The sequence below is a fragment of the Cyprinus carpio genome, chromosome B2, assembly GCF_018340385.1.
Source record: "Cyprinus carpio isolate SPL01 chromosome B2, ASM1834038v1, whole genome shotgun sequence".
NCBI lineage: Eukaryota > Metazoa > Chordata > Actinopteri > Cypriniformes > Cyprinidae > Cyprinus > Cyprinus carpio.
Window position 1 is genome coordinate 32,223,706 of NC_056598.1, and position 13,188 is coordinate 32,236,893.

At 34.6% G+C, this 13,188-nt stretch overlaps 1 protein-coding gene across 1 annotated transcript; it reads left to right on the forward strand.

Annotated features, from left to right (window-relative positions):
* Positions 1 to 701: 701 nt before the first annotated feature.
* Positions 702 to 8,540, forward strand: LOC122136339 (ras-related protein Rab-12-like). Its single transcript, XM_042719207.1, has 5 exons — positions 702 to 1,055; positions 4,587 to 4,647; positions 6,791 to 6,929; positions 7,043 to 7,132; positions 8,505 to 8,540. The coding sequence occupies exons 1-5, from the start codon at positions 929 to 931 to the stop codon at positions 8,538 to 8,540; spliced, it is 453 nt and encodes a 150-aa protein (XP_042575141.1). The 5' UTR covers positions 702 to 928.
* Positions 8,541 to 13,188: the final 4,648 nt, after the last annotated feature.

Genomic DNA, 13,188 nt, shown 5'->3' on the forward strand with positions numbered 1-13,188 from the left:
TTTTATTTTAATGTATTTTTTATTGACGGATTCGAAATGTATTTGCGATTTTAAGAATATAGGTAATATTTCAATTACCTTTTCAATTATGTGTGTTTATAAATATTTTGCCTGATTTTTGTTATTCAAAGGTTTATGGATAAGGGAAAACGTGTTTATTTACTATTAAACGATATAATAATATATATATATATATAAATTATCTATAATATATATATATATACAGAGAGAAGAGAGAGAGAGTGTGCGTTTTTGTATAAGATCTAAATATATAGATATACAACACCTGTAGCCTATTAATCTTTTCTCTCTTACATGTGCAGTATTTAAAATTGTATTAATAAAGACAATTTTTAACTGTCAAAAAAGTTCGAGAGAAGTTTTTAAACTGAAAGTGATAATGGAAACAATTTTTACGCTATCGTGAAACATTTAGTTTACAAAAAAAAAGTTCAATATTAGGCTGGTTTATAGAATTAAGATTTTTTTGTATGCTTTTTATTAAAAAGTAAAAACAAACAAACAAACAAAAGAACTGTTGAAAAGGCGACAGATGTCTGCTGTTTCATTTTAGACATCTGACATATAATTTTTAATAATGGATCAATTTTGTTCCGCTCTTCCTTTGGAATGCGTCGGGAACCGGAGTGGCGGTGACGTCACGAGTCGCTTCCTCGTATTCCCAGCGCAGGATGCAACAACTGACTGACTGTCTGAGGAGATTGAAAACTTTGACAAACTCTTCAGAAAAGCCGCTTTAAAAGTTTAGTAAAGTTTCCCTCCGTGATGTGCGGGCGTGTTTGAAGCGGACTGGCCGTGCGGCAGATGTGGACTGGCCGTTAGTGGTGGATGGAGTCGGGGTTCGGTGTCCAGCGGAGGGCCGGCGGTGGCTCGCCCGCTGTGGGAGGCGTCGCAGCGCCGCAGGAAGATGCCGCTGAGAGCCGCTGATGATAAACTGCAGGTGATCATCATCGGCTCCCGTGGAGTGGGAAAGACCAGCCTGATGGAGAGATTCACCGATGACACCTTCTGCGAGGCGTGCAAGTCCACTGTGGGTAAGAACAAACTGACCGAAAAGAGAGAGTTAAAGCTGTCAGTCTGGAGGGGCAACAACAAAGACTGTCAGTTTGTTTGTTTACTAGTATCTGTTATCTTTCTGCTTAGTTATTACAACAATACACTCCACATCCTTGTGTTTATCTAATAATAAACTATAGATAGATAATGAGTACAGCATATACAGTTAACAGTGATAAGCCGACTATAGATGGTTAAGTATGGATAATTAATAAATCTCAATAATATAATTATGTAATTAAATAACAGCTAGCTAGTTAGTATGAAATACTAGGTAACTAAAATATATATAAACTGTATCAGTGTGAATCAGCAGTGTTTACTTAGTAACCATAAAATGGTTATTAAAGATTAGATAACTAAGTTTAAATAATTTCAGTAATTTAAATTTAATTTAAATTTCAACTCACATTTGAACTCATGGATAATAATTGAATGCCACATGACTGAGTGTTTAAGTGTTTTTGGTTCTTTTAATTGTGATGATTTTGGCTTATATATTAACAAAAACCCCCCAAGCTGCAACAAATTAGAATATATGGTGAAATGCCGATTCAGCTACTCAACTCAACACACGCTGCACAGGTTTCCTGGGAAGCCTTCAAAATGGGTCTCTCAGTTGGTTTCACTAGGCTAAACCCAATCATGGGGAAGACTGTCTGATCTGACAGTTGTCCAGAAGACAATCATTGACACCCTTCACCACGAGAGGGTAAAGCCCACAAACATCTCATTGCCACAGAAGGCTGGCTTGTTCCCAGAGTGGCTGTATTCAAGCAATGTTAAACAAGAAAGTTTGAGTGAAAGTAATAAGTGTGGAAGAAAGTAAGCACAAGACCAACTGAGTAGAACCAACAGCCCTTATGAAATTGTCAAGCACAAATCGCGATCAGAGAATTTGGAGTGTACACTTCACTAAGGAATGGACTTAGGCTAGGGGTCCAGGCAATCCAAGCGCCACCCCACAAACAGAACGTGTCAAGGAATTTGGCTACAGTTGTCGTATTCCTTTCTCCCCCGCCCCCCCCCCCCCCCCCTTCCCCCCTCCCCTCCCCCCCCCCCCTCCCCCTTCTTTCCCTTCCCCCGTTTCCCATTCCCCCCCCCCCCCCTCCCACCCCCCATTCCACCCCTCGGGGGTTGTTACGACACCGCTCCTGAACCACAGACGAGTCAAGGGCTCTTGCCTTGGCTAAGGTTGAAAAGAACTGGACTGTTGTGCCCAGTGGTCCCAAGTCCACTTTTCAGATGATAGCAATTTTGTATTTCATTTGGAAACCAAGTCCTAGAGTCTGGAGGAGGGTGGAGAAGCTCATATGCCCAGTTGCTGAAGTCCAGTGTTTAGTTTCCACAGTCTGTGATGATTTGGGGTACAATGTCATCTGCTGGTTGGTTCCATTGGTCCCTTTTGGGTTTTTTCAGTCACTGCAAGCACAAAAAACACCAACCCGTTTACAAAAACCCCCAAGAAAATTTTGGAGCACATCATGCTCCCTTCTACAGACCAGCCTTTTGAAGGATAATGCTGATTTTATTCTCCAGCAGGATTTGGCACCTGCCCACACTGCCAAAAAGCACCAAAAGTTGGTTAAATGACCATGGTGTTTGGTGTGCTTGACTGAACAACAAACTCACCAGACCCTGACCCCCAGAGAGAATCTATGGGTCTTGTCAAGAGGAAAATGGAGAAACAAAGACCAAAACATGCAATATGACTCTGAAGGCCACTGTCAAAGAAAACCTGGCTTCCATACCACCCTCAGCAGTGCCACAACTGATCACCTCCCTGCCACGCCGATTGAGGCCAGTAATTATGCAGAAGGAGCCCCTACCAAGGTATTGAATACATGTACAGTAAATGAACATACTCTCCAGCCGGCCAACAATTCACTATTTTTTTTTTTTTTATGATTTTTTTTTTTTTTTTTTTAATTGCTACTCTTAATTAAACTGCTTCATATATGTGTGCATTGAATTTATTTCAATACACAAGTTTCACAATTTGAGTTGAATTACTGAAATAAATGAACTTTTCCACAACATTCTAATTTATTGAGATGCACCTGTAGATTAAAAATATTTCAAGTTTGGTAGGCATAGATAGTTAACTGTGATTCATTTGTAAACTTTAGATGGTTTGTAATTCTTGACACTTGGATAGTTATTGTCAAATAAAAAAAAAACAATGGACAATGGTTATTTAGTAGAAGTAAAACATTTAGTAAAACATAGATGGTTATTTTATATATATGTGTGTGTGTGTGTGTGTGTGTGTGTGTGTGTGTGTGTGTATATGTGGGTGTAACATATTTTTAAATGTCAAAACATATTTAAATACATTTTAAATTGTAATAATATTTCACAATATTATGTGTATATAAAGTAGATAATTATATAATTATAAATAATATGAATGTTCATTTTTGTATTTGTTTTCATATACATAATTAATAACCGGTGCTTGTGAACTTTTGTTTTTTGTTATCGATATTTTACTTCAGATAAAAAAAAATTCTAAGTAAAAAAAAATGTATTTACCTTCTAACATAAACAGCTGCAGTAATATAATGACCACTTTAACAGGAGAACACAACAACACCTCGTAGGTCAGAGGTGTCAGTCTGGAGTGTGTTTTTCCCAAAAGCATCGTTAGGTAACTATGGTCACAAGTTCAAGTGAACTCTATTGCCTAACGATTCAACTTGCGACCATAGTTGCAATTGTGGAAATGCACGCCTGGTCCTTTAAGTTTTGGTCCTGACACTGTCAATAGAAACGTTTCAGCAAGATGTTAGAAAACCACATCTGGGCCTGTGACCACGTAAATAAGAGAATATTTTCCTGATAATAATCACACTGTTGTATTTTCATCACACAGATTGATGCAAACATTTCAAAAGATTTAAAAGAGTTTGATGTTAACATGAATGTGAGTTTGCATCTGGGTCTAAACCGTTTTCATCCCGCATTCTCGTGCTTCCGGAATGTTTTATTACACAAGAGATCTGCCAAGCTCTGAATCAATCTGCATCATCATGTGATGAGCCGACGCGTTTAGAAAACAAGCATTAAAATTTAAAACCCTTTGATACAAAATCAGTGATTTTTATGCAGTGCATAAATGGTGGATTGATGTCTGGACCAGCGCAGATGTAAAAACTGATAAGGCAAGGTGACAGGCCTTCACATCAGATTAGCTGCATGCTTACTAACCCAATGTCCCAGAATAGCCAGACACATGTTCACACAGCTGCTGCTACAACATGCCCCATCTCGAGTTTCTGCTCTGTCACACTTGAGGAAGTCATACAAGCTCAGAGAACATGATCTGTTTTGATAGTTTGTTGTCATATGCATGGGAATATTTAGACAGCAAATATACTCCATTCATATGTGTTTCATTAAATATGAATAATTTCAGTGATTTTGAATTTTAGAGGCACCGTAAAGCTTGAAGTTGCAGTATGACTGATCTTACATCTGTTTTCTTCTCGTTTGTCTCTTTGTGTTGGGTGTGGATTTTAAAATCAAAACGGTGGAGCTGAGAGGAAAGAAGATCAGGTTACAGATCTGGTGAGTGCAGAGGAAGTGCTGTGTCCTTATCATTGACTCAGCCCACCATGTCACTTCCTGTGTCTCAGAAGCACGTGAGATGAAGTAGCTCTGCACTGAGTCATACATTCCAGTCCAGAGTCTCACAGTCAAACATCTTTCATGTGTTGGTGCTGAGATTTAATCAGCTGTGTTTGCTTACAGTTAACCAACTTTTAACTAACGCTGTGGCACTGAGTAAACTCACTGTGAGTTTCTGATCATTTTACCATCAGAAAGAATTATTGAAGGATTAAAGTACACTCGTATCTAAAATTGTGACGTTTAATTTGTGATTGCATGCTCGCAGCATCCCAGAATTCAACAGTGAATGTGATTATATGCATTTTATTTGTGATATCACTAATATCATAACACTAACTGATGTGTATGTCTGTGTACGTCCTTTTTCACCTGCTCCTGTCAATCATGCCGACTGCCGTTTGTTTATTCCATTCTATTCATTTATGACCTTTCCTAGTTGATTATTTTCTACAATTCTATTGTGGTCTGGGTTTATGGCATGCTGTTCTATTTCTTATCTATTTCTTATTTCTTATCTACTCTATTCTGATCTGTTTCTTATAGGAAAAACCTGACATCTGAGATAAAAAAAAAAAAATTAATATAGAAAATGTGAGATAAAAACTCAGACTTTGGACTTTTTTTTTTTCTTCTGAAAATGAGTTTGCATCTCGCAATTCTGTTTTTTTTTGTTTTTTGTTTTTTCTGTTTCTGCCATGGAATATCTAAAAATATATAAAAGGTGAATAAATACATTTGGACCTTTATTCTCAGAATTGCAAATTTCTTTTTTTTTTTTTTTTCTTTTTTTTTTCAGAATTGCAAAAAAAAAATCTAGAACATTTTTGATATTTGTGGCGGAAACAAGCTTCCATTTTCGCTTTTATTTTATTCTGATTTATTTGATTTTTCTGTTATATTCTATTAGATTCTACTCGTTTCTGTTTTGTTTTATTTCATTTGGTCCTGATGTATTCTATTCTGTGTCTATGGAGTTCTATTTAGATAAAGTTAAATTTATTCTGTTCTGTTGCGATATTTTTATTTTTTTTATAATGTTTTAAAATTAATACTGCAAATGGCATGTGGGGGACTCCTAATAATTAAAAAATATAAATTTAAGAAATGTATCTTTTTATCGTTTAGGTTGTTTAGTATAAGTTTAATTTACTATTCATACCATTCACTAACAATGTAGTCCTTATAGAAAATACAGATGTTACTCTTTCTCATTGTGATTATGTTAAGTCCTCTGTATCACAAAATTGATTAATAAACAGTGGATTAGAATAGTCTATTAAATTATTAACCTAATCATGGACAACCCTAGTTCCTTTCTCTTCAGTTTGGTAGAGTCTATAAACTAATGTTTCTTACTTTATTGTTCCAGTGGTGTCTGATTCAGTCCTTTTCAAACCAATCATAAACTAATACTAACCTGCCATCACCTCTCCACCCACTTTATCATCATTATTATTTCCTTTGACCCTGAAACTCGCCGGCTTCTGCAGATGTCTGCTTTTGAATGTCTTGTCTGTAACACATGTCCGCTCACATCCAGCTAGACAGCATCCATGGCTCTGTCTTAACTGCTCATTGACATGTGACGCCTCACCGGTCCTCTTTGTGACATCATATCCTGTTTTGGAAAAATGCAGCCAGACTAGGGTGAATAAGGTACAGTAAAAATGAGGAAATTAATGTCTGTCATGTGCCGTGATGTTCAAAATGAACCTTTTTCCTTTGAATCAAGATTGTTGATGAAAGACTGCTGAAATATATGAATGTTTCATGAGATTATTGATAAAACAAATGATCCGTTCAAGTCAATAACCCACCTTCCTGTGTTTATCGTGAATGATTCATTGGTGCATGTTATCTTTGTCTTTGTCATCTTTTATTAAATAGAAAAAAAAAACCTGATTTTCTGTTTCAGCTGATGTCACAAACCCCTTACTTTTTCCATCCCTCCCTTCCGGCCGTCTGTGATTGTAGAGACACTTTTCACTGATAAATCCATTATCCTTCTCTTATAGTCAAACATATGATTTATTCCCCATTCTGAATGTCATGCAAGTCTAATAATGTTGAATGATTGCAGGGACACAGCAGGTCAGGAGAGGTTTAACAGCATCACTTCAGCGTATTACCGCGGCGCGAAAGGCATCGTGCTGGTGTATGACATCACCAAGCAGGAAACCTTTGAAGACCTGCCTAAATGGATGAAGATGATAGACAAGGTGCTCAAGTTATCTGTTATGCAGCAAATATCTATCTACTCTATATCTAATGTCTATATATCCCCAACTAAGAGAACGTTCTTCCTAATGTGTTTGTGTGTTGTTCTGTGCAGTACGCGTCAGAGGATGCTGAGCTCCTATTGGTTGGGAACAAACTGGACTGTGAGTCTGATCGCGCCATCTCACGACAACAAGCTGAGAGGGTTGAGAGCAGGTGTTATTTTAATATTGTTTATATACAATTATAATATTTATTGTTTGTTTATTTATTTTTATATTAATAAATGATAAATAAATATAATATATAATACTTTTAAAAAATGTTTTAATTTTAGTAATTTTTAGTAATTTTTATTTCCGTTTAACTTTATTTTTTATTTATTTGAGTAACTTTAGCACTTTATTTTGGTTTCTGAAAATGACTTTTAATAGGTTTAGTTGTAGTAAGGAATGACAGTGTTGCTAGCTAATGTCTTTTTTCTATAAATAACAAAGGGTTCTTCCTTTTTTCAGGTATTTCTTAACTTGATATAACTTAATGTGTAGATGCTGAGTTGAAAAAAGTAATAAAAACTTTCTGTCATGTACAGTTTTTTTTTTTTTCACGACAACAAGCTGGGAGGGTGAGATCAGTGTTATTTTTGTATTATTTAAATTGTATTTATTAATATGTTATATTATTATTCCAGTTTTTAATTTTAATTTTAGTTTAAATTTGATAAGTTTTGTTAGGTGCTTTTGTCATTTTGGTACCTCAAATAATTTATTTCAGTTAATTGCTAAGGCAACGTTTCCAATATTTTCAAATGATGTACTGTATATAATGCACTATAAAGCAATCAAATATCAGACGTTTTTATTTTAATGGTTTTAATGAAAAAAATAGGTATTTAAAATGTATAATTTAACTTACAATCTGTAAAGGAGTGGAAAAATATGTTCAAATAAATTCAATCTCAGATAATTTTACATGAGCAAAACAGGCACTATTTTTGGATCCAGCTCCTCAGAATTAGTTCAGCAAATGTTTTGTTCAGCAAATATGAGTGATGTTATTATGCCTTTTTATTATTTGCCATTAGAACTTTTATTATAGCCTGAAATTACTTCAAATTCAGCTGTATAAATCCGTCTCAGGTTTACCTTGACATTTAGTTTGGTGGAGGACAATGCTGTGTTTTGAGTCTTTCAGTTCATCCAAAGAGCCCTGGTACACACAAGGACATTATTCTGCCTGAGACCTCCACAAAGAAATTCCTTGAATGCTCTGAATAATGCCTCCTCCAACCTTCCCAAACCCACTGAGACTAAAGCTAACAGGACTAGTGAAAGCACCACTTCACAGGAATAGTTCACCCAGATATTGTTATTTACTTGATCCGATGTATTATAAAAGCATTCTTCATACATCTTCTAAAGCTCTGCAATAGCTTGGGGTTGTTACCATTAAAGCGAATAAAGAAACTAAGAAAGCTGATTGCATTAGAAATGTACCAAATATTGAATTATTTGAATATTTACCCATTCAGACAGCGCTATTAAACCACTGAACATAACTTTCTTCACTTCTGGCAGTTTGCCTTCACGGATATCAGGGATGCGTTTCTGTGAGGCCAGTGCAAAGGGGGGATAACTTTAATGTGGAGAGATATTCCTTAAACTAGTTGATGACATTTTGAGTAAGGTAAGTGGAGCTGTCTTGTTACAGTTTCAAACAAATTCTGTGTTCATACCCCACCCCAAAATGTTCAGTTTTGAAACATTTGATTAAAATTGCGAGTTTCTCAGTGTCTGAGAATGTGGCATCATCATGACTCAAATTATATCATCATGAGATAAAAGGAGTCTTCAGGATTTCAGTAGACATGCAGAGACAAAATCTGACTATTTACGAAAAGTCTGACCCAAGTATAATGGCAAATAATGGCCCACTTAGACAGGAAGGACCCGTCTGATCAACATGTAAAGTGACCCACTACAGTTTGTTTTGTATTGAAATTTTGGAGATCAAAGCAAGTGAGATTGTTTACCATGAGTGCATTAAACAAAAACCTCTTTTGACGATTTGACAGCATAAACTTTGCCAATGCAGTATTTATTATTTATATATTATTTATCTTAGAAGTTTTTCTTAGACGATTAGGTTTATTATGATTCCCATTAGGGCTGCATGATTTGGGGAAAAAAATATTTAGATTTTTTCTTAAAAAAAAAAAAAAAAATTGTATATAATATATTATATATATATATATATATATATATATATATAGATATATAATATATATATATATATATATATATATAATTATTATTGCTATCATGATTTTAAATGTGATTTTTAAGTTTAATTTTGTGAATATATAACAGTATGAGTATGAAATTATAATAAATAGTCATATTAATAAGAATAAACCGTATTATACTAAATAATATTCAATAAAATATTATAATATTTTTACTGTAAAATAAAGTCAGGTATTTAAGAAAAAATTATACAAATATAATTTCATTTTACAGTAAAAAAAAAACGTATGTATAGTGTAGTTTTGTATATTTTTTTGATATAAAATTCTCTGCTTTATTCATATCTCCCTTCTATATTCTATTTTCTATTTTATTCACATCATATTTCTTGCTAGTTATTGTATTTATTATATTCAATTTTTTTTATTATGTGTGTATTTCCTTAATTCATAATTGGTTCAGTTTGTTATGGTATGAGGAACAACGTAGAAAAAAATATTTCACTACATAACATTGCAAGCTGTAATATTGCAATATATTGCTTAATTTCTTCATTTTCAAATGTTGAGCTTTAATTTTTCCCGAAAACCATAGGAAGCCTAAAGCTTTCTTTTTGTTGTTAACATCTAGTTTATAAGCTAGTTTGGGAAGATGGCTGGCAGCATGCATTTCAGATTTATTTTGATTAATCGTGCATCTCTTTAGCGCAAGAATTTATCATTTTTGTGTCAATGCACATAAGTCATTCTTTAAAGAGTCTGTAAATGTTGTCTTTCCTTAGATGCCCTCTGATGCCTCCCCAGTAAGGATCTGTCCAACAGCGTCCTGTCCCTTCAGCCCGAACCCGAAATCCCACCAGAGCTGCCTCCGCCTCGCATGCGCTGCTGTTGAGACTCGGTTCACGCCACCTTCCCTCTTATAACCCCAACACATGCTGTTACAGACTCCCGCCACCAGGGCTGACCAGCCCATACGGATGACGAATGATGGCCTGTCATTACCAGAGAAGATGAAAGACAAGACGCTCAATATAATCATCCCTCACAAAACCATAGACTGTGCAATTTAACATACTCCCGTATTTTGGTACCTCTAGATGCCAATAAGAACATCCGTGTCATCACTCCCACAAATAGATGCATTATTTTTTTGACGGCCCCTACATACACTAACCTCTTTTTCTGGGAAGCACAGGATTGCGTTTGTCCTCCCACAAGTGCCTTCCTGATCGGAAAAGCGCTGCACACGCATCACATGCATGAAATGAGTACAAAACGATGTCATAACCCATCAATTCCTGTAGTTTACATCGTCATATATTCTCGGTAGAAACAAGAAAACTTCCATTTTAATCGGACGACGGCTTTTGTTTTTTTACTCTACGCTTGTCTTTCTTCTTCTCTTCACTTTTCACGGCTGATTTCTTGCAGAAAACGTGCACCGGTCGTCAATTTAGGAAGCTCCTTTCAAATTGTTTTGGCATTAAAAGCAAAGTGGATGTAGCATAATTAATTTTCTTTCGGCTGTGTGTTATGAGGTGGTTGTTCGGTGCTTATTATTAACAACCAGGGCTGTCTTTATGCTTATGTTCTATCAGTGTTACTGTTTTTGAGGTGGATTTCGTGTTATCCGTTGTGTTTTGCACTACAATCCATTCGTAGCTAGTTTACGAACAGCTGAAATGCTGGATGTTAGTGAAGGACCTGTGTACAGAAGATTAACCTTATCATGTAGCAGCAGAGTTTTTGTTGCTTCCTAGTCTTTTTTTTTTTTTTTTTTTTGTTATTGTAGAATAAAGGAAGGTCGCTAATTGGGAGTTTCATTGTTTTATTCGCTGGATCTGAAATGCTCTCGGCGAAAGGGCTACTTTCTACGTTTGAGCAGTTAAACGGGACATTGATTTTGATACACTTGTTCCTAACAACACTCTTCAGTTAACATCCACTATGCTTCTGCCTTCCTGGACAAACTGACTCCACTGGATTTACAGTGAATCGAACCATTTGCCTGCATTAGATGAAGGACTGGAGGAATGATATAGTTGTGTCATATAGTAAAATATAACAGGTGTTTGATGGGAACGGCTGTTTCAGCTGAATCAGATATGCAGTAGCAACAAGTTAGGGGATAAGATGCATTTTTTCATAAAAAACTTTCCTTAAATATAGAGGACTGACAGGGTTATTGTGCGCCTGGAACGACATCTACAAAAAAAAAAAAAAAATAAAAAAAACTTTTTATTGGGGAGAATTTCCTGAAAACATGGTCAAGGTCCTTTTTGACCACAAAATCATAAGAAGAAAAATATTGCTATAAAGAAATTGGTTTTGTTTCCCCATTATTTCTATGGTAATTAAGCACTCCTTCCCCATTCCAATTGGTGTAATGTAAAACAACAAACAAACAAACAAAAAAACCTTAATGGCAGTACAACAAATATGTACCAAATTTTTTTCTTTAAATTAATTTTTTTATAAATAAAATCTAATGCATAATTTTCTCTTTCGTTACAGTGACTATGGGTGGAAATATGCTTAATTTTCATGAAAATAAAGTCATGATCCAATAAATAGACTTTTGTTTTTATATATCTATATATATTTATATATATATATATATAAATTTTTAATCTCAACTGTTAAATATTTTGGAAAGGTTAATATGAGATTCAGCATATGTTCGACTAATAGAAAGATGATTTATGTGTGTATAGTGGCGGTGTGTTTATGTTGTTTGTAATATTCTCGTCCGAAACCAGTGTAGTATTAAAATAACCAATCTTGTGTCTGTTTTTTGAGGGACTAATGGTTGACTGTTGCTGAGGTGAACAATTTTTAATAACTCAGTTTAACTTATTTTTCAGATTTTAACTTCTTGAACTGTGTGTCCTTTGAAAGCTTATAACCGACCTAAACCTTGTCGTTTGTGTGTTAACATTGTTAGTGAAAGTGTACTAACCTCAAAAAGCTGATGTTTGCAGGCTTGTGCCATATTGTAACCTTGTAAGATACTCTAAAGATCCCCCCGAAGTGCTTTTTACTTTATTTATCTGATTGGCAAATGTTTCATTTATTTTGGTCGGTAGTTGAATTTCTTCTGAACCTGGAATCAGATTTTACTCCGCTATAAACATTTTTTGCTTTGTTTTTCTTTTTTTTATAATTATTTCTCTATTTTATTTACAGCAAACCACCCCAATAATATTTACACACGTTGTGTGCATGAAGGCATTTTCTCAAACCTTTAGCCTTTTTAGTTTTTATTTATATTTTATTAAGTCTGACATGTTCTTCAGAAACACTGTCCAAAGACGCATCAGTTGTCTTGAAAAGGTGAAACCCAACACACTCTTTAAACTCTGTAGAGTTTCTTTGTTCTAGAAGCAAAACATGTTGCCTTTCTGAACCTTCATTTTGTACAGAATAGCCTTAGTCTTGGTTTAGTCTCTCAGCCAAACACAGTATTTACTACATTACAAAAAAAGAAAAAAGAAACGGATCCTCATTACATTGCAAAACAGAAGAGTACTTTGTACGAATAATACGTTGATATTAGTTATTTGAAACAGTTTGGCATGTTTAAGCAGTTTTGTGGAATTTAAAACTTGTGGCATTCTTAAACTAATGAAGTGCAAATAAAGATATATATTTATTACACAAATGTGTGTAACCATTCTGATGCTTTTCATCCTCTTTATCTATTATATTGCAAAATGTAATGTTGTGTTTTCACAGTATGATGGCGCTGTTAGATAAACAAACTAATTGTAAATATAGCCAGTGTTATTTTAGTGTTATTTATATATAGTTTTTAACAATATTTTAAATTAGCGTTCATTTTAATATTTTCAGTTATTATTTTAGTTGTTAATTTGACTTTTTTTGGTTTTATTTTAAGTTTAGTATAAGTTTATTTATTTCCTGCTAGTATTTTAGTGCTTTCATTTGAACTTGATTTAAGTTGGTTGCATTGTTACTTTAGTAACACTTTACAATAAGCTGTCATTTGTTAACAT